At 35.2% G+C, this 25599-nt stretch overlaps 1 protein-coding gene across 1 annotated transcript in view; it reads right to left on the reverse strand.

Annotated features, from left to right (window-relative positions):
- CD109 (CD109 molecule) overlaps positions 1-25599 on the reverse strand; it is a 105386-nt gene that overhangs the window by 31312 nt on the left and 48475 nt on the right. The window contains exons 8-20 of the mRNA XM_006926378.3: positions 23690-23774; positions 16595-16691; positions 16187-16328; positions 15377-15486; positions 12837-13061; positions 11884-11985; positions 11744-11806; positions 10292-10468; positions 9108-9260; positions 3407-3481; positions 2815-2875; positions 1118-1256; positions 42-159 (exon numbers count right to left, since the gene is read on the reverse strand). Coding sequence (XP_006926440.1) covers positions 42-159; positions 1118-1256; positions 2815-2875; positions 3407-3481; positions 9108-9260; positions 10292-10468; positions 11744-11806; positions 11884-11985; positions 12837-13061; positions 15377-15486; positions 16187-16328; positions 16595-16691; positions 23690-23774 — 1547 coding nt within the window. The remainder of the gene's footprint in view (positions 1-41; positions 160-1117; positions 1257-2814; positions 2876-3406; positions 3482-9107; positions 9261-10291; positions 10469-11743; positions 11807-11883; positions 11986-12836; positions 13062-15376; positions 15487-16186; positions 16329-16594; positions 16692-23689; positions 23775-25599) is intronic.

A 25599-nucleotide genomic window follows, 5' to 3' on the forward strand; every position in this document is an offset into this window, starting at 1 on the left:
GTGGCACTATGAAACTTATAAGCAGCACTTTAATACACTACCTCCACTGGAGCAGTTGTTAAACCAAAACCTAAATCTTCAGAGATCACAAAAGCAGTAGCTACCCAAGATGTGATAGAATCAGGCACAGTAACTTCAAATTCTTGGTAAATCCTGGAACTAAAGTCAAGATAAACATAAAAATCACAAAACCAATAATTGACACATTTCGAAGTAAGTCAACATAACCTAAACCATTTTTGGAAGACTATTAATTTTTCAAATCATTTACATATCTAATTTTTTTTAAGATTTAAGCATAAAACAGTAGATCCTATATTCTCAAGGAATAGGTCATAAAGTTATAATACCGCATACTAATCCATATCCCAGCAAAAGCTTTCTACAGTGTTTATGTATTCAAAATGAACATTATTTTCATAAATTTTGTATAGGTAGTAAATGTATTTTTTCAAATAACTCCAATTATATCTCTCAATTTGCATAAAAGTTTCCCTCTGTATCCCAGTCAATGCTGTTCTTGTCTTTTTAGGTTTGACTTGTGTCTTATTTCAAGTTTCCATAAACGGCTGACTATAAAATATATGTAGATTTCATTATTTACCTGCTCAGTCATCAGGTAACACAGGATTTGTCAACTAAGGCGAATTCTTTCCCCCACCCACACTGCTTCTCCCTGTGGCGCATGGGAATGTTTTATGAGGAGCCACAAGGTAGAGGGAGTAACCATGAGCACTTCCCACCCCAAGGCAACAAATGTACTCCCAGCAATATTTTTCTCTAGTGAGAACCAAGAGACTTCAAAGGAGTTAAAGTCACCCTTCATTAGAAAAAGGCCTATCTTCTCTTAAAGACACTCTCATTGCCACAACTGCAAGTGGCTTTATTAAATACTATATTTAGATACAATAAACATTTTAAAATAAAAACCTCTTGGTCTGTTTAGTTCTTAATCGCACTATTTTGTAATTTCACTAGAAAGAGGGCAAAATTTATTTAACACTAAATACTAAATGTGCACGTGCGTGTGTGTACATACATACACACACACACACACACACACACATACACACACACACATAAATATATATGGATAAAAAACTTTATACATTTTTACCCCATGTTGGTGTCTAGCCAAATCCAAGTCTCTGGAAAATTCTTTCTGATACGTGGATTGCTAACCGAAAAGTCAGAGAAATCTACCAAGTATCCTTCATTTTCCTCCAGGGCGTCCTCAACAAATGCTACACTTTCGTCTAAAAATAAATATTGACAACTGTTAGGAAAAAGTCACTGTAAAGAATGATTGTAATATTATTCCACAGAATCACAGCAACCCTCAGCTGAAAGGGACTTTAGAGTTCATCTTGTCCAATCTTCTCATTTTACAGATGAGAAATCTGAGACCCAGAGAAATCAAGTGGCATGGCCAGTTACGGTCAAGCCAGAACTAAAAAAAAAAAGTATCCTTGCCCTATAGCCAATACCTGAAAAGCTACTTACAGTAAAAGTGCTAAAAATAAATAAGTTAAATCATATTTTTCACATTTTTAAAGCCGTCTCCACTTTTGCTCTTCTCCTCTTTTTAGCTCTTGAACGCTGATTACCATTCACACCAGGCATAAGATGCTACAATCACCCAGTGTACTATTTTTATTCTAATATAAAAGTTATATTGCCATACAAACTGTGGATCACCAATCTCTATTTCTGCAACTTTTCTATATTTCTAAAATTTTTTCAAAATAAAATGTAAAAAAATTATACTGTAGCAAATACTGAAGAAACAGAGATAAATGCGATGAGCTCCATTTGTAGTCTGTGGAGGAGGCAGATAAATAGAAAACTGTAGCAAACGTGATAAGAGTGATAGTAGACATATGTAAAATGTCTATTATGCAGAGAAAGATTGACTCTCCTCAGAATCTGAATGATGAAAAGAGTATGGCTAGGGGTGAAAATGCATTATGCATTGTTTTTTGAATTTCATTTTCCTTAAGTCTCCAGATAAAGAGTATCCCATGCAGGAAAAAAATAAAAGTAAGCTAAGTACAAAGGCATGTCTGAAATATGACAATGAGTATTAGGTTGAAAACAAAAAGTGGCAAACAATGGGAAAAAAGAAGGGCTGGGTCCACATTTTAAAATATCATATATCCCATGCTGAAGGGTTTGGACAGAATCCTTTAAGCAATGATGACCTGTTGAAGATTTTTAAATAAAGTAGAAACATGATCTAACACGTGTTTATACGATAACCCTGGCCTCAGTGTGAACAATCGTTTAGAGCTGGAGGAAAATGGAGGGAGGCAAAACTGATGTTAAGAGGCTGTAGCAATGGTCAAGGAGACACTGATAAGGGCCTGAAACCAAGCAAAGGGGAAGGATAGTCTCAAGAGGTGATTCTGCTCTGCTTCTTGGCTGCATAAACTTTGTGTGTGCTCATGGCACACTTTCCCCATAACAGCCCCCAGCACACTCTTCTGTGTGTTGGTTTGCTTCACTAGACTGAGCTCGAATCTCCACAGGATCTTCCAGTGTGTCCAAAATTCTAACCACCTCAAAGAATGACAGAGAGCAAATAGAAAGCATTCATTTCAAAGATCCAGACAGAAGCCCAGATGAACATTCCAAGCCATGTTCCAGATATGTTACACGTACATTAAACTCCAAACATTTTAGGATAAGAGAATAGGAAATAAAAATCACAATACCCATGTTCAACCAGAAAGTATTCATACCTACATAAGTAACTTTAAATATCTGAGATGAAAGACTTAAATATTTTAAATGCACATTGCACATTTGACTTACAAACACCATCAATGTAATCTTTCACAAGGTTTGCATCCGTCAATACCCAGAGGCCACACTCCTAGAAAGAATAATTTTAAAAGTTTAAATGCTCTCAAAATTGTCACAGCAGTCTCCCACACTCCTAACTCATTCTTGTTCATTTGTTTTTATGCAGAATATTAAAGTACTTCCTTTTTCTTCTTTTTCCTTGCTCACTTTTGAGAGTGTAGGTACATACATGAGCATACATTCTCTCTGTCTCTCTGTCTCTGTCTTTCTCTCTCGTACACACACACATGCATGCACACACACATGCACACACTCATATGCATAAAAAGCCATTTCAATGTCAGGAAAAGTTATACAAAGGTAAGAAAATATTTGTTGAATGACAATTCCATTAATTTCTCTAATAGTGAGTTTTTCCATTTGCTTTACAAGCTGGAAGGATGATTATCTTTCCATTTCAAATTACACTTATATAACTGCACTTCAGCAACACATTTAATAAAAGGTTAATGTTTCATAATTCAGATCATTAATTCTAAAAGTATTTGCAATAATAAAATATATTAATATCTTTTCAAACGATATAGTAAACTAAACATACCTGAAAGACTGCAAAAGAATTCAGAAACATGCCTAAATAATATCCTGTGTTATAAAGTTCCAACTCCTGGACCACCTAAGGAGAAGATAAAATATATGGAATGGATAGATTCATATCAACCTGTTCTGCCTTCTGCAACATTTCTTATATGTTTAGATGAGACACATCCCACATACTCATCAAATTTGACACAATGAGAAATAATGAATACGTGAATGCCTTGTTCGCAATTCAAATTACATTTCTTATTTAAACTTATTTTTACTTTGTTCAGTAATCCAGAGTTCTTAAGAAGTGGGGGCTTGAGTTTTGCCCGAGAGGAACTTAAATGTCATAGTTGACAAGACCAATGCATAGCGATAAGCATTTAAAAAAATGACACATACTTTTGGCAGAAATAAACAAGCTAAATTCGATTGTTAAAATAAGTTCTGCAAAATGTCAGTTAAATAAATTTTTTTGAATAACACGGAGACAATTCACAAAAGAGGGAATGCAAATTATTCATAAGCAGAAAAATATTCAACTTCATTAATAATTAAAGCAATGAAAATTATAACATCAATGAAATAGTTTTTTCAATAATGGTATCACATTTGCAATGCTATTTTTTAAAAGCAGTACTCATTGCTAGCAAGAGTGAGTAAAAAAAGCTAAGTGAGTAAAATTGGCAGTTTCTTAAAAAATTAAACACAGAATTAGAATATGATCCAGCAATTCCATTCCTATGTACATACCCAAAATAACTGAAAACAAGGACTCAAAGAGGCACTTGTATGGATGGTCATAGCAGCTTTAGTCACAATAGCTAAAAGGTAGAGACAACCTAAGTGTTCATCAACAGAAAAATGGATGAACAAAATGCGGTATGTACATACAATGGAACATTATTCAGCTACAAAAAGAAATAAAGTTCTGATATAAGTTACAACATGCACGAACTTTGATAACATTATGCTAAGTGAAATAAGACAGACACAAAAGGACAAATAGTATATGATTCCACTTATATGAAATAGCTAGAATAGGCAAATTCATAAAGACAGAAGTAATTAAAGGTTACTAAGGTTTGGGGCAAGGGACAGATGGGGAATTATTGCTTAATAATTACAGAGTCTCTGTTTGACATGATGAAAAAGTTCTGGAAATAGATAGTGGTGATGATTGCATAATTAACACCACTGAATTGTACTTTTAAAAACTGTACTTTTTGAAAATCTATAAGAGATATACAAAAAATAAAAAGAAATTCAAACACAACACTAGAGGAAATCATCAATATACAAAAGAAGAAAGCAAGAGAATAAGAAAGGAACAGAAAAGAACTACAAAAGCCATCAGAAAACAATTAACAAAATAGCAATAACTACATACCTATCAATAATTACTTTAAATAGATATGAACTAAATGCTCCAATTAAAAGACACAGGGTGGCCAAATGAATTAAAAAAATAAGACCCATACATATACTGCCTACAAGAAACCCACTTCAGATCAAAAGACATACAGAGATTGAAAATAAAGTGATGGGAAAATATATTTCATGCAAATGGAAATGAAAAAAAGCTGGGGTAGCAATATTTATGTCAGACAAAATACATAGGCTATAATAAAAGACAAAGAAGGACCTTCATAATGATAAAAGGATCAATCCAACAAGAGGACTTCACACTTGTAAACATTTATGCACCCCACGTAGGAGCACCTAAATATATAAAAACAGATATCGATGCACATAAAAGAAGAGATCAACAGTAATACAGTCATAGTACAAAATTTTAACACTCCATTAACATCAGTGGATAGATCATCCAGACAAAATCAATAAGGAAACCATGGCCTTCAATGACACATTAGACCAGATGGACTTAACTGATATTTTTAGGATATTTCACCCCAAAGCAAAAGAATATATATTCTTTTCAAGTGCACATTTTCCAGAATTGACCACATGTTAGGCCACAAAACAAGTCTTGCTATATTTAAGAAGACTGAAATAATACCAAGCATCTTCTCTGATCACAATGGTAAGAAACCAGAAGTCAATTACAAGAAGAAAATTGAAAAACACACAAGTACATGGAAGCTAAATAACACGCTACTAACTGGGTTAACAAAAAGATCAAGGAAGAAATCAAAAGATAACTTGAGACAAACGAAAATGAAATCACAATGACCCAAAATCTATGGGACCTAGCCAAAGAAGCTCTAAGAAGGAAATTTATAGTAATATAAGCCTATCTCAAGAAACAAGAAAAATCTCAAGTAAAAATTGTACTTTTATGTTATATATATTTTACTACAATAAAAAAGTTAAGATATTTTACTCTTTTTGGTAACTATTTTGATACAACTCCCTTATTTACATTATCACTAACCAAGTTAACACAAAGGCAGGATAAAAATCATGAAAGATTCTTAGTACAACTTTATAAAAAAAACAAGTTTAAAATTAAACACCCACATCTACTGTTTCTGCTATGCTAACAATAATCATTGTCACATCCATGATAAGCAAACATGGTACTAGAACAGGCACCAAAAAAAAAAAAAAAACAGAACAGAATGAGAAAATGGAAAATTTTCATAATATCTCCAAGCTGGCAAATGTAGTTATTAGCCCAACTACAGACAATGGAGCCAGAGCCAGACATTATGAAAAGATTTCAGTTCCATGAATCAAACTCTGCCACAGAACATAAATACATGCAAGATCACCACCTTGTGCTGACACTCAGGCATGAATCGATGGAATCACCTAGGAAGAAGTATCCATCTCATTAGATATCCTCCTTCTCTCACTGACTCAATAAAAAGGCACCACCAAAGCTGCAGCACAGGCTAATGAGGGAAAGGCTGGTGTCTGAAAAATATTCCTACAAGATGTAGTACACTTAAATTATTCCAAGGCAATCTAGACTCTTTCAGCAGCCCATATAAATTTTTTAAAAAATGAAAGAAGCCAAAATGGTCTATTATCGCAGGCTACTGACTCCGTCCTCCAGAGCCAACTCTGGAGAAACAACAAAAGCAAGGAGATGTGGGACAAGACGACTCTGGGAATGGTGAGGGACATCTTGAATCATTGTGTCAGGAAGAAGCAAATGGCAGAAAGCTGCTAGAGGAAGCAGTCAGATAACAGGCTGAAGGAAAGGTTTTTAAGTTCTGCTCTTGCTTCTCTCCAGTGGATAGCCTCAGGAAGATCATTCCTTGCAATTTCACAGCCAAAATGAGCAATGGCAGCAGCAGCCCAAACTGGCTGTACATGTGTCAGGACAATAATCCCAGGTCAGTACCTCTGCCCTTCTGGTGTGAGAAAGTAAGGAAAATATGTGGACTGGCCCTCAACATTCAGTCGTCTTCCTCCTCTTCTCCTCCAAACCCTCAGGGGTATTAGATTATAACCTCAAGAGACTGCCTCTTCCTGGTGCTGCTTTTCCCTAAGAACTTAAAAGTGAAACACGGAATAGAAGCTGGCAGCACAAAGGAAGGATCAAGAGTAGAAATCTAGTCCCTGCAGCTCCCTCCCTCGCTTTAAATTCACAAGACTTACACAGTTTGAAATGGAGTGTTCAGTCTTCCCCAACAGACATTATCAGAGTAGCTGCCAAATCAACCAAACATCCAAAGAATATAACTACCATAAAAGACATCCAACTAGACATATAGCATGTAAAGCAGAATACTGGAAAAGTCAGCTCAAGACTTTAAAATAAACATAGTAAATATACATACAGAGATAAGAAAAAAATATTATCAATATAACACGAGAACAAAAGAACCAAAGGAAAATAATAGACAATAAAAGTATAGTCGCCGACATTAAAAAATCCAATATAACAGATCAAAGTAGAATAGATATAACTGATGAATGATCATTGAGAAGAGTCAATTGAGAAACTCTCCCAAAGAAATACAGAGAAGACAAAGAGATAGAAAACATAAAAAGCTAAGAAATATGGAGAAAGGAAGGAGAAGTGCCAATGTCTAAATAACCAGAGTCCCAGAAAAAGAAAAATTTAAGTGGGGAAGTGGAAATATATGAAGAAATAATGGGTGTGAATTTCCAAAACTAAAAAATGAAAGGAAAACATAGATTGAAAGGGCAATCAATAATAACACTAAACTAAAATTCTGTACAATAGCAACATGATCTGACAGGATTGGAAAAGGTGGTAGGAAAAAGGGGAGAAACAAAAAGGATGTGCAAGAATATGAGAGCACATTAAAATGCTTGTCTTTTTAGATGAAGATGAAAATATTGATGACCTTCAGAAATCAATAAGAATAAATAAATATGAGTATGGTTCATGAGTTAAGGGTGTCTCCCATAGGAACAAAAATAAATGTTTAACCTCCAAAACCAGCAAAACAAAATTTGATCTAGCCCATGGAAAGAAGAATAAAAAGAAATAAAACGAGTAGTCTAAATTTAAAAATATAAAATAAAAAAGCAGAAATAAATCCTAATTAGAACAAGAATTACTGTACTTATAAATGGATTAAGTGAGCTTATTAAAAAGTATTGACTATCAGATTAGATTAAAAAACAAAAGCAAAATACAATAATATGCTATCTGCAAAATATACTTAAAACAAAAACTGACAAAAGGTTGAAAATAAAAAGATAGAAAAATATGCCAGGCGAGTCTGAACCAAAAGAAAGCTGGGGTAGCAACCTTAATGTCTGACAAAGTTTAATGTAACTATCTAGAGAGATAGAGAAACAGAGGTAGACATAGAGAGACACAGAGCATGAGCACTAGGTGTGTGCGTGCGCGCGTGTGTGTGTGTAGACATAGGGAAGGAAAAAATGAACTAACGTATGAAGATATTTAGAAAGCTATAAAATGACAGATAATACTATATTCCGTTAAATCAAATGCAAGACACTATAGACTTTATAGACTTAATAACATAAATTTAAGAAAAGTCAAGAGAAAAAGAAAGACCAATTGGTTTTAAAAGAGTTTTGAAAAAAAAAGAGAGGGAGATTGAGAAAAATTAGCTGTATAGGCTAAAAAAAAAAGCATAATTTCTCTCAAGAAGATTAAATATACAACAAGATGACCAAATTAGCCTAAACATATATATCTTTCTTCCTAACATGTTGTGAATCACTTTTCTTAATTAATGGACATAGGTTATACAATCTAGATTTCAACTGACAATGGATATACCAAGAACTTAAAAATAAAATTGCTAATGAATAGAGGATGAGTGTAACTCTAGATGTTCATATACTTCTTGGTTTGTAAATTTTCTGTAGATTAACATAATTTCACTCCCTCAATATACTGTAAATTCCTGATTCAATGGTATCTATAATTATTAACATTATGTATAGCCAAAAAAGAAAGTACTTCAAAACTATAGAAAGCTCTTTTCTCCAATGTCATCCAGAATTGGGCAAGTCAATTTCCTAGTACTTCTACAAGAGTCTTACATTAAAATACAGTATAAAAATGAGTGAAAATCCCAAGTGGCATTTCTCAAGTAAAACAGCAAAGACACTTGACCCCATAAGCCTCTTTCCAACATTAATGACTAGAACGCAGATCCTTTTATATTTGGAATCTTTACTGATTATTGACTTATACTTGAAGAACTAATGAAATTTCCTTTAGATCCATGAAGTAATGCACAGTTTCATTTTTCTCTTTTAACGTGTTTTTGTAATGAAAAAATAGCTAAACTCACATTTTCCATTGTAATATCATTTGAGGCATTCATCAGATTCACACTTTTGTCAACAGCTGCAATCCCAACTATTGAGTCAGGCTGTGTCACAGAGATCCTGAGTGAGACTTTCTCGGATGGTGCAGCACTAGCTTTACTCCAAAACAGGTTTATCTAAGAAAGGGAGAAAATAAGATCAATTTATTTCACTTGTTAAAGCAATATTTACATGTCTCACCAATGAAAGATCAATGACTCAAAATCTAGCAAAAATTCTACATTTGCCTTGTGGCTCAGGGATCGTTCTAAAACCATACATAAGCCTTCTCTAAGGAAAGGAATTTAAAAAAAAAAGTTAAAAAATAAACCTTTAATCCCACACTGTTTGCAAGTGATAGAACTTCTTACCGTAGCAAGAATCTGTATTATCCTTCACTTTATCTTTTCTCTTCCCTCACACCTCAGCTCCTAGCCAGTGCTGAAGGGAAAACAGCAGTGTCTGGCAAACTTGGGGAAGGCAGCAGCTTTTAGTGACAACAGTGGCTCATTTTAATATGCATGAGATGATTCCATTCCACTTGGCACTTTCACAATCAGGTTGCTTTTCAGAGTGGATTCCAAGGGGGTTTCCTATGCAAGCTATACACCTTAGGCTATAAAAATCACTGGCATGTTTGGAGAGCAGACTCCACACAGATCTCCACATCCAAGGTAGCCAAGCTTATTGTAAATTTGTCCTGGGTTAGTTTCCAGGCTGATGAAATGGATAAATCAAAGTCCGGCTCTGCTTCCACTAGCACCGCAGATGGCCTCACTTCCTCCAGCACCCTTCCTTTCACTCTTATACACAAATATCAACACCACACAAATTCTATGTTACCACTAGAATTCCATGCCAGAGCACTACTGACTCCACCATTTGAGAAATTCTGACATAGCTTCATGGATTTGAGTTGAAATCTTAAAGCCAAGAATCATAGCTTACAATATAACTCACAGTGCCCAATAATCCCATATTCAAAAATACACACGTAGTGACACATGTGTACATAGTAACTAAATATAAAGAGGTTTAACGATAGCTCTAGAAATGAATATAAATTTTCAGCCAATTTGGTTTCATGATACTTTTCAAAAGAAATCTTACATTTCTCAGAATTCACTAATTTAGAGTTTTCTTTTAAACATCATTACTTTAATCTTACCTTATTTTTAAAAACAAGCTGAACAGGAATTTTTAGAACATCATTTATAATTTCTCCATCATCTTCAATATAATACACAATTATACAGGCTTTTGGAGCCCAAGAATTTTCTGGTGTTAAAGAGAAGGTTGTTGAACTTTGCTTGCCTACGGCAACCAACTGTCCCCTGGATACTACCTGAAAAGAATAGCAGACGAGTTTTATTTTATGCTAACACTAGTGAGAATTTCAACTGCAGCTACATTTATCATAATTTTAACTATACACATGAATTCAACTTAAATCAACTTCAAAGTCATTTTGAATGCCAGAAAACCTTCTTGACCAACACAGAGAGTACAGCTGGGAAACAGAAAAGGACAAGATAAAGTAACACTGATTGAGGCAACAGTAGCTTTATAGTTGAGAATCTATTTTTTGCAGCATTATTTACAATAGTCAAGATATGGAAACAATCTATGTATCCATCAATAGACAAATGAATAAAGAAGAGGTGGCACATATATACAATGGAATATTACGCAGCCATAAAAAGAATGAAATCTTGTCACTTATGACAGCTTTGATAGACCTAGAGGGTATTATGCTAAGTGAAATAAGTCAGACAGGAAATGACAGATACTATACAATTTCATTTAGATGTGGAATCTAAAAAGCAAAATAAATGAACTAACAAAACAAAATAGAAACAAACTCATAGATACAGAGAACAAACTGATAGTTGCCAAGTGGGAGGGGAGTAGAGAGGATGGGTGAAAAAGGTAAAAGAGGTAAAGAAGTACAAACTGCCAGTTATAAAATTAGTCACGGGGATAATGAAGTACAAACTGCCGGTTATAAAATTAGTCACGGGGATATAAAGTACAGCATAGGACATATAGTCAATAATATTGTAATAACTATGTATGGTGCCAGATGGGCACTAGACTTAGCATGGTGATCACTTCATAAAGTACATAAATGTCTAACAAATATGTTATACACCTGAAACTAATGTAATATTGTTTGCCAAGTATAATTTAAATTTTTTTTAAAATAAATGAATAAACATTTTTAAATTTAAAAAATCTGTTTTTGAGTGGAAGGAATACAGAGCACCACTGGAGAGTTGAATTACCAAAACTACGAGGCTGTGGGTAGCAATTTTTATTTTATTTTCTGTTTTTCTTATATTTTACAATTTTCTACAATAAAAGTACATGGCTTATCCAATACAAATTTAAACTTTAAAATTTAAATTTTAACATAATGCAAGACTTAATTATCCATCTTAAATTGGAAATGCAAATATAAGCAAAAAAAGAAAACAGGTTATTTGTGGTATAAAAAGGACAAGCTCAAAAGGCATGAGGCTGAATTTTAAAAGTTAGTAAGTTTAGTCTAGACATAAGGTAGACACGATTTAAGATGATTCTGTAATAGATCATAAATTAAGATTCTAAAACAGATTACCATGTAGCTTAACTCCTTCAATTGCTTGTTGCCACTAACCACCAACTCAAAAGGTGATCCCACCTAGAAAAAAACATCTTAATTAATATACATTTATTAATGGAAAAAGAGTATAATTATCAAATGATTGTAAGCATTACCTTTATATTTCCATCTTTTGTTTTTAGCTGGATGTATGTTTTACTAGGAGACTTAAATACATCATGAACTGCCATGCTATTCACACTATTAAGAAAAGAGGCCTATAACAAAAGAAAAAAGCTATAAATTTTCATTTTTAGCAACACTTTGAGAAAAGATGCTACCTGCTGAGCAATTACTAAAAAGCAAATGCACTTTTTACTTCTTTTCATGCAGGAAAAATACATTCTCCAGACATTGGATCTTCATCATTTTATAGCTTATATTATAAAGAAAGTGACAGCTTTAAAACATAGAAGAGGGTCTTCATCATCATGATCTAAGAGGAAGAAAAGCATAGTCCTAACTTATTTCAGAAACAAAGATATATTACATCAGGAAACACTGTGACAAGAGAGAACGAAATAAAAAAGGATTCGTTTCCTTCTCTCCACAACACAGAGCTCATTTACAAGCAAGAAATCATATCAGCCCACTTGATCCACCAATAGTCAGAGTAAAACTCAAAGAGGCCACGCCTGTGGCAAGGCCATGTCACCAAAAGAAAGGTAACAGGAATGGTTGGGAGGTCTTAGATGAGCCACCCTGAGAAAGAGTTCAGCAAAGGAGTATAAGTGTAAAAAAAAAATGTTCCTCTTTCATTTCCGCTCCTGCCAAAACACAATTACGAATGATTGAAAATAAACCTAAACTAGGAGTTTGGGGAGCTTCTCCATCATATCTTCAGATTGCTATATTTTACTGTGCTCTCCAAAATGAATTTATAAAGAAATATTCAGTCTAACCTCAGCCACTTGTCATTAAATTAACTTTAACATTTTCTCCATTTTTTTAAATAAAAACATGCATCCACTTCCTGTGAACTCAGACTTCCCACAAGTTGAGTACTACCACAAGATCACAATTTTAATGATGTTGTTGCAGTAACGTAATGATGAGAAACAGATGGTACCTTTAATTGTAGCATACTGGAATCATCCAAGATTGGGAATTCAATCTTACAGATTCCATTTTGTGGGACAGTACAATTTATGATCTGGACAGATTCTATTTCTTGATTTCCACTCTTCCATCTGCTTTCATACTCTGTAGAGTTTCTCTGTATCACCGTTATGACTACATTATTCCTTCTTTCTTCAAGAGTCAGTTGATTGCCATCAGAACGGGTTACCTTCACCTAATTGTCAAAACACATTTTAAAAACAGGTAATAAAAGAAGCAAAAGATTGAAGTTCAATTGGATCCAGTTTCCATCTGTACTATTCTCATAAAACTGAACTCTCAAAAATTGTTAGTAGCACTATAACTTCCGGATTCAGTGGTGTCTCTCTCAGAGGCATCCAACACCTCTGACCACCCCCTTCTTGATATTACAGTTTTTCTTACCTTCCGAGGCTCCACAACAACCTCCTTTTACTTCATATGCCTCATTCTGCATCCTCTTAGTGTCCTTCTTGCTTCCTTTTCCCTCTCCCTAAATGTGAGGATTTGTCAAGGCCAAATTATCAATTATCTGTTCTCTCTTCCTCAAAGTTCTCAGCCCTCAGCTATTCATACCTCTAACCATATTCAATACCTCCAGTCCCCTGTAGGAAATTTCTACTTGTATTCCTGTTATCTCAAATTCAGTACACCTAAAAGTGAGCAACCATCTTGCTTTTCTTATTTTTGCTAATAAAATAAAACAATTCTTCCAGACTTAACATCTTTGAATTTTCCCTTCCTCTTCCCACCTCCCAAAGCTAATGTACACCAAGTCCTTTGCTACTCTCCTACATCCTCTCCACTCCATCATCCATGGCCATGAAGCTTCTCGCCACCTCACACCTGGGCTGCTGCCATCTTTTGCACATGGCCCTGATCAGTCTCCCTGGAATACTGCTTTCACCATACCTCTCTCACGTTTACAAGGCTCCTCGGCTCTTCATTGCCTGGAGCATAAAGTTCAAAACCATATGTGAGCCATTTAGGATCTTCTACAATTCCCCAAAGCATCACTTCCTCTTTTCTCTCTGATAACTATCTCCCAGAAACAAGCTCATGCTGCAATTGCAGTGGTTAAGTCACTGTTGCCTGAATGTACTCTGAACTTGACAACCAGCACTCTCACCTGCGTCTCAGCTCATCTTGCTCCCCACCTCCCAAACCCATACCCAAACATTTAAAAGCCCACTGGTCTTTTCACAAGTAGCTTAAATATTCCCCTTCCATAAAGCATCCCTCTAATGACCCTCATTCCTATCTCAAAGCCAGTTCTTCCTTCCAGAACTCTCATTGTTTCCCTCTACTCATTTGGAAGTTACCATTTGCAACCAAACATAAAGCTTGTGTTTTCAGGTTTTTGGTTTTTGGTTGTATTTATTTACCTTTCTTTAACTGTCCAAGTTATAAGATCATTGAAATCAGAAACTATCTAAAATTTCTCTTGATTCATTCAACAAGTGACATCTTCTTTTTTTAAATCAGGGGTCAACAAACTATGGCAGGCAAGAAGGCCAAATCCAGTCTTTTTGTAAATAAAGTTTTATTGGAACACAGCCACCCTCACTTGGTTACAAAGTAGCTGTGGCTGCTTTCATGCTACAACACAGAGTCTGGCAGTTGTGACAGAAACCATGTGGCACACAATACTAAAAATATTTACTATGTACCCCTTTGCAGAAAAAGGTTGCCAATCCCTATTTTAAAACCCTATAGAAATTTCTTCATGACACTGATCTTATCCTGCCTTGAATTATAGCTATGTTTATATTTTCTTGTTACCATCACAAAAACTGTGAATCCAGGGTAGGGACTGGTCTTTCTCAGCTCCTAAGCCCAATCTATCACCATGCCTTGCACATTGTAAAAATTCATTCAGTTAATAAGTGTTAGTTTAATATTCTCTCAAAAAAAAAAACCATGAACAGCTTTGTCAATAACTTTTTAATGCTACATCTTTGCTAGAACTAAAATTAGTCATTTTAAACATCAAAAAAATTGAGAAATTTTTTTTACTAGCATCTAAGTCCTTCAATTACTTTATAAAAGCTCCAATGTAGTAATCCAGCTCTAACTTAAACTGCTTATTAAATAAGTTTTGAGGAAAATATTTTTGTTGTAAACTACTTTTTTAGAAAAATTTTTTAATGCTATATCTTTGCTAGAACTAAAATTAGTCATTATAAACATCAAAAAAATTGAGAAATTTTTTTTACTAGCATCTAAGTCCTTCAATTACTTTATAAAAGCTCCAATGTAGTAATCCAGCTCTAACTTAAACTGCTTATTAAATAAGTTTTGAGGAAAATATTTTTGTTGTAAACTACTTTTTTAGAAAAATTAGATAAAGGTCATTTGGAAACAACTCAATATACCTCATACATCTAAATGAGAAAAGCATCTATCTATTTTTGGCTTAAATTTTTTTAAAAGCGCTAAAAATATTATTTCCTATTGTTTTATTAAATTGAATTTAATGTTTTTAGATCATTAAAAAACATGATAACTTACAGAGGCTGTGAAGTTAAGAGATGGTTTCAAGGCAGTAGCATAATCAAAAAGGTCAATGATGTAATCATGTTGCTTGAAAAATACATTGGCGCTTGCATTTCTTGAGATACCTGTTTTGGAAATTGCATTGTTTAGAAAACAAAAGTTATAGTTCACCAATAGCTCCTATACAATAAATTTCTCCATCCGAGCTAATAATTCCCCAAAAGGTTAAGATATCAGGGCACAGAAGCCTCATTCCCACATTGGCTTCTGTAACTATTATGTCCTCAATGGATCCCTTCTAAGCACCATCACTGCCACCCCTATCAATGACACATGCACCCACAGATTAAGGCCACTGATAGTATAGTCTTTTGCTCTTTTCAGAGATTGGTGAAAGCTGTTGAAATAGCAACAGAAAGATCCAAGTAATTAACCTTTATTTTATTATTAAAAGAGAAAACTGTTTGGAGCAGGTATGATTTCAGAAGATGCTAAGCGATTTAAAAAAAGGTAGATGGTTAGTCAGCTGAAAAGGTAAGCTTTTCCATGTAGTTTTCAGGCTGAAAAGAAAGAATAGAAATGGAAAAATTTACAAATATCTATCACATGTGGTTGAAGTACAGATTTTCATAGAAAATAAGTTTCCCCTACATTATGAAAACATTCTGCAAGCTAGATTAATTAAAATAGTCATGACAATTTCAACATTACTTAGCATCTCTAGAAAAGCAATGACGTTCCCAAATAAACGTGCTAGTAATAATAAGAAAGATGATAGAGCAGCACCACATAAATAGCTTTACCTTCACTTCAAAGTCTACAAACCTGTAAGTGATTCTGTCACTGTGGCTAAAATTTCTACCGGCCCAGGGGAAGACAGAGACATGTGTTCAGAAAGACGATCTGAAAAATCCATTACCTTTTTCATCTCTTCATCATTAAAAGAGAAGTTTGCAGATCCATTTATCTGTTTTGTTAAAAAATTTCAATTTTATTCTTCACTTTAGCAATTCAAATTTTAGAAATAAACTCAAACTCACATCAAACAATACGAAGTTATCTGGTTCTCTTTTAGTCATGATAAATGGTTAGATTCTCACTTGTCCAACGACAAAAATGCTGTTGATTTTCTTGCACTCAATTTTTTGTTAACTTAGTACAAATATTACTCTGGGAAAAGTGCAATTTTGTGGTTTTCCCCATTACAAGTTATAAGATATCTGTAAAAGTTACCTTAAATTTTTTTGTAATATTTTTCTTCACGCCCCAAAAAGATAAAGGTAAAAATGTAAGTGTTACATCTCCTTTCACTGGCTTCCCATATGTATACCTGAAAAATAATAAATGAGTTTTTTTTTTTTTTTACATTTTCAACTTGATATTATCGAACTAACACAATAAAAATATTACTTTCAATAGCATACACTGGCGATCCAACTAAAAGAAGTACATTAAAAACATACACTTACTATAAATTTTTAAAACTAAACACAGTTAGAAATGTCCTTAACGGAAGATTATCCTTAAAATTATGTCTCCAAAATGGGAAGACTTTTAACCCCCAAACCTCAGAACAGTTCTTGGTACACAATTTACCCAGCCCCTAACCAGCTTAGACACCCCAGAGATAATCTGATAGGTGGAATTGACAGTTGCTTGTCCAAAGATTTTTAAAAGATTATGAAAATCTTTTATTCCAGAAGCCTGGCCTGGCCCATTAACTGCATGCCCAGACTTTGCAGATTTTGACCATTTTAAAATGATAGTTGAAATTGCAATCACCATGGCCCATTGCTACATGTTTTGATATTAATTAGGAGTGCTTATTAGACCAAATATGCTAGGGCATCAAATAGGCTCGTGGCCCTCAAAAGTTGTTTGTTTGGTTTTTTTTTGCAGGAAAATTTAAAATAAGAGTACAATGGGTTTTTTTTTTTTTTAATCCACAGTACCAAAATTAGCTTCTTGAGTCAAATCTCATCTCTGCTGCTTTGCATTTTATCTATTAATTTTGTCCCCTCTCATGATGAGAAAGTCTCTTCATGTGAAGGAGAGGCAATCTTTGGTAAATCATTTTACTGTCAGAGAGCCTTTTTTAAGTGTGTTTCCTGGTTTCCTTCCTTCTCTATTGTGAAGTGCTCAGCCAAATGTGGAAGTCAATTTTGCTTTGCACTTTATAAATTTAACAGTAGCTCTTGCTTCCTGAATCCATTAGTTAAACAAAGAAACAGCCCCACGTCTGGATTAACTCAATTCAAAAGTCAATGGTAGTCCACTGTCCATGTCCTGAGTCTCTGTTTGTCTGTCACATTTGTTTGTTGCTTTTAGATTTATAACTCACACATGAGTGATATTGTAGCCAGAGGGCAACTGAGTTCGGGCCTCGTGCTTCATGTGCCACTCAGTCAATAGACTGAGACAGGAGTTGGGCTTATTTAGAATAAACATTTATTGTCAGAGCACCAGTGATCTGAGAAGGCAGCAAGTTAACACCTTCAAAACTGCCTTCCTTTCCTAGTCTGGCTTATTGTATTTAAGGGAAAATCTGAGCATTATTCCAGGAGCTACTTGAAGGTTCCAGGGGCAGAGTAGGGGGGGATTTGTTGTGCTTCTCGAAGCCGTTCCTCTGGCAACATGGTCCTCCAGTGGCATTAGCAACCCAGGAACAAAGGTGGAAGTAGTCTGAAAGGAATGCTAGACCAGAAGGATTGTGATCAGTAAACATAAGGACATTAATCATAAGTTTCAGGGCAACTTTCTACGGCAGTGGACGTTCCAAGCTCTGGGTCAAGCCTCTGGGGACAATCTATTGTTAAGCTATAGGGCAAGGAAAAGTGAAGCCAGGGATGCTGTGAGGCCTTTACTACAGGGGGTATCGACTGGGCCTTTCTTCAATATCATGTGGTTTTCAACTTTTTCCATCTGACTTATTTCTCTTAGCATGATTATCTCAAGATCCATTTATGTTATCGCACAACATACTGTTAAATTGTACACTTGAAGCATTGGATTTTGTTGATCAATATCACCCCAATAATTTTTAATAATAAAAAATTAAAGTTATAAAAAAGTCAATGGTAAAATATAGTGTATTCCAAATTAAGAAGCATAAAACAAATCCATCTTCAAATGCATTACCTTTCCAAACAAAAACAATAGTTACTGGAAACTCTGGTTAGCAACTTCAGTATCAAATTCATTTATTCAAAAGAGAGTCCTCCAAACCTAACAATGCTGTATCTTGTTAAAGTTTAAATAAATGCATAACTAGAATACCAGAACACTGTATTTCAAATGAGTTATGTCACATGATAGTACAGGGAGCTTGAAAATCCAGACATAGTTTAAAGTATTCTCAGACACAAATATTTTTAATTTTGATTTAAATGTGAAGCAGATTTAGCTTCCCAAGCCCTAAGTTCATTATAATAATTGTGAAACAAAGATACTGACAGTAATTGTGCTAAATAGAATCTGGAAGCATTTGGGATAAACTAGTTTTTCAGAAAACAGTAGTTTGACATTTAAAAAAGCAAATCAAAGATATTCTGGGATAGAATCATTAACAAAACAAGGATTTTTTTTTTAAACAGCCACAGCACAAAAGGTCTATGAAATGACACTTAAAAAATTGAACCCACAATAGCTATTAGTATAATTCATGTTTCTCCCTACTTTTTTTTTCCATGTCATTTCCCAGATACAAATGTCTAATTCTTCAAGTAATAAATATATTTTAATAAAGCTTAAATTAAATAATATTTTGAAATTTCTACTATCTGCAGGAGTTAAGAAAGTTAACTAGATGTATGCTATGTTATTTATAAATCTCTAGAACTCGCTCTGGTTAGTGTGAAATAATCTATTATTTATTTTAACAAGGTGAGAATAATGAGCAGATGTTCACATCAAAGGTAATAAATACAGATTTTTAATCATCTCAGTTAAAGATTTAAAAACTAAAAAGAGATTGTTAATCTTCTTCTTTGGGTAATTCCCAGCAACGCTCTGCACATTAGCTGTGCCCTGATGGGACAAATGGCAACTAGCAAAAGAGAGCCTAAATTGTTTATTATCCAATCACAGAGATGACTATAATAGCTCTTATAAAATAAATACTTTAAGTCATCTCTATAATTTAATAACCATCCAGGTGGTAAGGCAACAGAACTCATCTTTCAAAATATATACAAAGAACAACTGGACTTCAGCCTTACTCTCTATTCTCTAATTTGATGACAAGACCAAAACTATTGCCCATACAACTCAATTTGGTTCATTCCAAACAGAAGGCTTTTGATTGAATATGAAGGCTTTGCTGAGCTACATATAGCTTGGAACCAAAACCTTAGAGATCACATTGTTTATCCATTTGTTCTTTCAGTGAATATTTATTGGATGCTTTCTCCGTAGTTGGCACTATACTAGGAACCAAGGGACAATAGTAAACAAGAAATAGATCTACCCTCAAAGAGGTGGACTAGCAAATGGCTGCACTGTGTGACTAGAGATATGAGAGGTATAAGAATAGAGGGTTAGAGGCAAGTAGCCAAGCCTTCAAATAGCCTATGTAAAAGCCTATTGGTCAGGAAAAAAAAAAAAGCACTTGCATTCTTGGAAATACATGGAAAGTTTAGAAATAGAGTTTGGGAGGTTAGAGAAGGGGCTGGGTGGTATATTTCAAAAGACATGAAACTAAAAAAGAAGACACACTTAAAAACTTGAACTTCATCCTCAATGCAATAGTATAAAAATTTTCATGCAAAAGAGTCACAAAATTGATTTGTCTTTAGCCAGAGAGAGAGAGAAGGGGGAAGAGGAGAGGGAGGGAGAGGAGGGGAGGAGAGAAGAAGAGAAGGGGAGGGGAGGGAAGGGAAGAGGAAGAGGAAGAGGAAGAGGAAGAGGAAGAAGAAGGAAGAAGAAGAAGGAGGAGGAGGAGGAGGAGGAGGAAGGGAAGGGAAGGGAAGGGAAGGGAAGGGAAGGGAAAAGAGAAAAGAGAAAAAAGAAAAGAAAAGAAAAAAGAAAGGAGGAGGAGGAGTAGAAGAGGGAGAGGAAGAATAACAGAAACAACAAGAACCCTGGATACAGTATAGAGAAAAGACTGGAATGGATAAAACCAGAAGTCAGAAAAACTTTTAAGGAACAACAACAGTAACTGAGGAGAGAAAGACGATGTTGGCCTGAATCAAGGAAGTGGCAATGGAGATGGATTTGGGAGACATTTAGGAGACAGAACCAATAGCACTGGATGTTGATTAGACATGGAGATTGAGAGAGTAAGAAGAGCACAGCTGACTTGGGCCATTAGAGATGGTGGTGCAGTCACCAAGACAGGGACACAAAACAGAATCAGGTTTGGGGGAAGATGATATGTTTGGTTTAAAGTATCTGTGGTGTATATAGCAGGAGATATCTATTGAGAAGCAACACATGAGAATCTGACTCTCAAGACAGAAGTATGGACTAGAAATATGAATTTAGTTGTCATCAACTTACAAACAGTAGCAGAAGCCCTGCCCGTGGAGAAGAAAATTCAAATGGGTAAGGAAAGAAGAGAGTCAAAGATGGAGCTCCGAGGAACAAGAACTTTTAAAAGATGGGGAGAGGAGGGGAGGGGAGAAGAAGTAGCCAAAGGAGTAGCCAAAGGGAAAAAACAAAACAAAACAAAACAAACAGAAAGGAAATGGAAGAGGACAACAATGTCGAATGCTGCAAAGGGAAAAAAGAAAACATGAAAGCAGTTTCAATGGCATGGTAAGGGTAAAAGGAAGGTTGTAGGAGGCTGGAGAATGAATGGAATGTAAAGAAGCGGAAAATGCAACTCTGGGCTGTGAAGAGTGAGAGACAGGGCAGTGGCTGGAAGGAGACATGAAGGTCAAAAGAGGATTTATTTATTTTAATGACAGAAATGTTTAAACACATAGTAAAGATGACACTGATGAACAAAATGGAAGAAATCAAGACACAAGCGAGAGAGGAAGTGAGATTGGGGTCCCCCTGACAAAAGGCAGTAAGTATCCAAGGCCCAAATGGAGGGATTAGCCTCTGAAGGGAGATGAGATGTTGCTTTCATTATGACACACACAAGATCATCATCCTCATCAACATTTCCATCTATTCTGGGATACAAAATTTATAGACTAGAACTATGCCAATTTTCACAGACTTACAAAAGACCCTACCTCCCTTTACCACAATCACAGACATCATGCCTTGGCAACTAAAGCTTGAAAAGAGACTCAGAATGGACTATTATCAGAACTAGCCAGATCTGAGAACTTTAAATGGCAAAAAGACTGTCCATTACCCACAACAGACAAAGCAAACAGACTGAGATGGCTTTTTTGTGTGTCAGCTTCTCTAGGCTAACATTCCCAGTCACTCAATCAAACACCAATCTAGGTGTTAAGTAAAGATATTTTACAGTTGTGATTAAAGTTCCTAATAAGTTGACTTTAAGCAAAGGAAATGATCCTAAATAATCTGGGTGGGCCTGATTCACTTAGTTGAAAGGTCTTAAAAGCTGAGCTGAGAATTCCCTAAAGATAAAGAAATTCTGCTTGTGGACAACAACTTGAGCCAATGCTTGAGAGTCCCAGCTTGCCCTCCCTGATCGCCTGCTCTAGGAAATTTGAATGAGCCTAATCAGCCCCCACAACCATGTAAACCAATTCCTTGCAACTAATCTCTTCCTGTAAACCTCCTACTGGTTCTGCTTCTCTGATGGAACCTTGACTGACACACATACAAAGGAAAATGATGAAGATACAATTTAGTGAACGCTAATGAAATGCCAGAGAACCATCACAATTGTCATGTCACTCTCAGCCTTTAGTATTTCAAAGAGGCTCGACAAATGAGAATCGGAATGAAACTACAAGGGTTCTCACAAAGTGTTATGAAAATAGTCTAACAAGTAATATGGGCTTGGGGAAGGAGAGTGTCAATGGTGTGGCTTCGGGGGATCCACACTCCCTAAAATTGTATATAATTTTTTCTAAAGAGGTACCAGATTTTAAGAACCACTCTTTTAACTGATTCTATTAAATCCCTAGCACAGCCCTGAATACTAGAAACAGAAGCAAAGAAGATATCCACACTCAGCTTAATCCATGCAAACACTAGTGCTTAATCCATTCGAAGATTGAATTTGCACTCACTAAGTTTTATAAGCATTAGTCAAAGAATTCAAATAAAACTCAGACAGAATGCTTAACCTTCAGCTAAGATCAAGGACAAGATAATTATGTAAAATGCAGGCATTTGTGTGTCTTCTAAACCACAAATCCATCTACAGAACCCACAGCTGCCCCTTATTTGAACACAGACAGAAAGCTAACTGGGTATACAAATCGCAGACATGTTTTTGCCTTTGTGTCACGTGGATTCACATGATTTTTTGCCAAATAGAAATTAAAGCAGGAGTCCTCAGAATGTTTTAGTCTCTGGACTGTTTCTGCCAGAAGATTCGCAGCCCATCGCTTGCCACTGCCACCAACCTTCACCAGGGTAGGAACATGTTGACGAGTGAGACAGCAGTGAGATGAGGTCCAGTTTTTGTCAGCTATTACAAATAAATTCTGAAACTAAATAAATTTCAGAAGCAAAAGCACAAATATTGATTGACACGTCAGAAATAAAAGCTACAAGAGATCAGTCCTGGAATTACTTGAGGGCAACCCCACCCTGCACTCTGAGAACTGCTAATCTCAGCGTATACTTCTGAAACGCGCTAGTCTGGAACTCTGAGGATGCCTCAGCAAAACCAGATGCTATGCTGTTCAAGCCAGTGGATCAATATCATAAGAGCCACAATACATCTGTTACGCAGGGTGGGTTTGAAGTCTCTGTGAACATATGCTAAAACGGATAATGAATGTTAATTATTTACTCATCTGCTAATTGCAATAAGACAACCAAATCCCTGCCCCAAGATTCAGCTTCCATTACCAACAGAGAAAAAATTAGGATTTAAGAAGAGATAAATCGCCTCAATCCATGCCAGTTGAACAAGGAAGAACAAAAGATAAAAAAATAAAAAAAAAATGAATCTGGCATAATCTGTAATGTAAATCCCCTTGATTAGTCTTGGAAAGACACTAATCTGTGAGAAACTTTAGAACTGGATCAGTTTGAAAGCAGAGAGATGGGTTCAAAAACCTGTGCACACATGTTCCATGCTTAATTATTTATTATAGATCTCTGTTTGCTGCCCATGGGGGCATTTTAATAAGCAGAGCATTGTGCTAATATTCTGGGGTATATAATAAGTTCTTTGTCATACAGTTTTATAACAGTTTATAGGCATAAAAGAAAAATTATACTTACTTTGCTGTGATAGTACCGTTCAAATTCTTAGACTTTAAAGAACAATACAATGGTGTCTGCAGAGCAACTTCAAATTTTGGCAATACTGGAAAGGAAAACCAAAGGGAAATATTTTAAAGAATTTACTACCATTTTCAGTTTAACAAAATAACAAACAGAATTGTTCTAAAGGGGTTGATCATTAGTACTATTTGAACTTAGATTCATTATGATCCAAATACATCATAATACAGATAAAAAGCACTTTCTTTTCGCCCAAAATTAGAAAGCCCTATGAGGTTAGTGACTGGACAGCGACAGTGGGGGCTAGTCACTGTGGATACCTACGTCAGTTTGGTAGAACCTAAACTGTATCCAGAACCCTAGAAGCAAAAGGCTCCTGAGTACTAGAAAACCAGGCTTTTTTTTAGCTGTCAACAATTAGTATGGACATATTAATTGTTAGATTACTTCCATAACACTTTGTAAACAGCTGCTTCTATTGCCACCCCTACCCTAGGGCCTCTCTCCAAGTTGGTTACTAAAAGCCCATCCCCCCTGGGGCCTCATGACTCTCCTTTTTCTGCATGGTGACATATATGCAGTCATAAAAAATCCTTGTCATTTGAGACAATCAATGGCAAATCTGGTGATAGTCTAATGTAATGAATTGCTATAAGTAAAAAGTTGTGTAGTAGGATTTCTAGTTAATAACTAAAATATGAACACAAAATAATGATGTTTTTTCTTGTGTGGCAGGTACCAAAAGGTAGGTAATTCCAAAATTAGAAAACTCTACTTTGGTTACCTTTATATAATTAAGGTATAAAACATTTTATCAATATTAATGCTATATGATGTAAAGCACTCCACCAGAGTATAAAATTTTTGTTTCCTTTCAGTCTACAGAAATACTTTTTTTTCCTAACTTCATTGACCAAAGAAAAGATCCACTTCATAAAAAGGCATCTAACCATTCAATTAACACAAGGGAAGTATCGAGAAGGCCAATGGGTCAACAACACAGAGCAGACCTCTAGCTTCAAACCGGACTAAAGACCTTTGGTGTGCCAAGACACTCCTGAACTCTAGACCAGTCTAAGGTTGGACAGTCAAAAAAGGCCACATTTCAACTGTAACCTTCCTCCAAGGCCCTCCACCAACATAGCAGTTAGGGGCCACTCAGATATAGAATTTCCTTAGAGTAAAGAAATTCAAATGTCCTATCCTCAAACATCATAGGTTGGCAATCAATTCAGTGGCTCCACTATATCCTATTCAACAGTATACCGGCAACCAGCACTACCGCTATGAAGAAAGCCTTAAAAATCTTGGCCACTTCTGATTTATTCTTCTAGATCAAGGCTGTCCATAATAAATAAAATGTGAGCCACATGGTATAATTTTAGATTCCTAGTAGTCGCATTTAAAAAGTAAAAAGAAGCAGGCGAAATTAATTTTTGTAACATTTTACTTAACCCCACGTATCCAAAATATTATCACTGCAACATGTAATTAATATAAAAACTATTATTAATGAGCGATTTTTTTTTCTTATTTTTGCACTTTTCTTCAAAATCTGGTGTTTTACACACTTAGAGCGCATCTCCATTTGAGCTAGCCACATTTCAAGTGCTCAACAGTCACACATGCTGAGTGACCCCCCAAAAAGGACAACGGAGTTCCAGTTCAGGGATCAGTAAACAATGACCAGCATGAGCTAAGAGTGGCTTTTGCATTCTTAATTGGTTGGAAAAAATCAAAAGAATATTTTACGACACATAAAAATTATATGAAATTCAGATTTCCATGTCCATAAGTAAAATGTTATTGCATCACAGCCACATTCAACTACATATTGCCTATGGTTGCTTCAAGCTACAAGGCAAAGTTGAGTAGTTATGATACAGACATATGGCCCAGAGAGTCTA

This window comes from Pteropus alecto, unplaced genomic scaffold, assembly GCF_000325575.1.
Source record: "Pteropus alecto unplaced genomic scaffold, ASM32557v1 scaffold7, whole genome shotgun sequence".
NCBI classification, from domain to species: domain Eukaryota; kingdom Metazoa; phylum Chordata; class Mammalia; order Chiroptera; family Pteropodidae; genus Pteropus; species Pteropus alecto.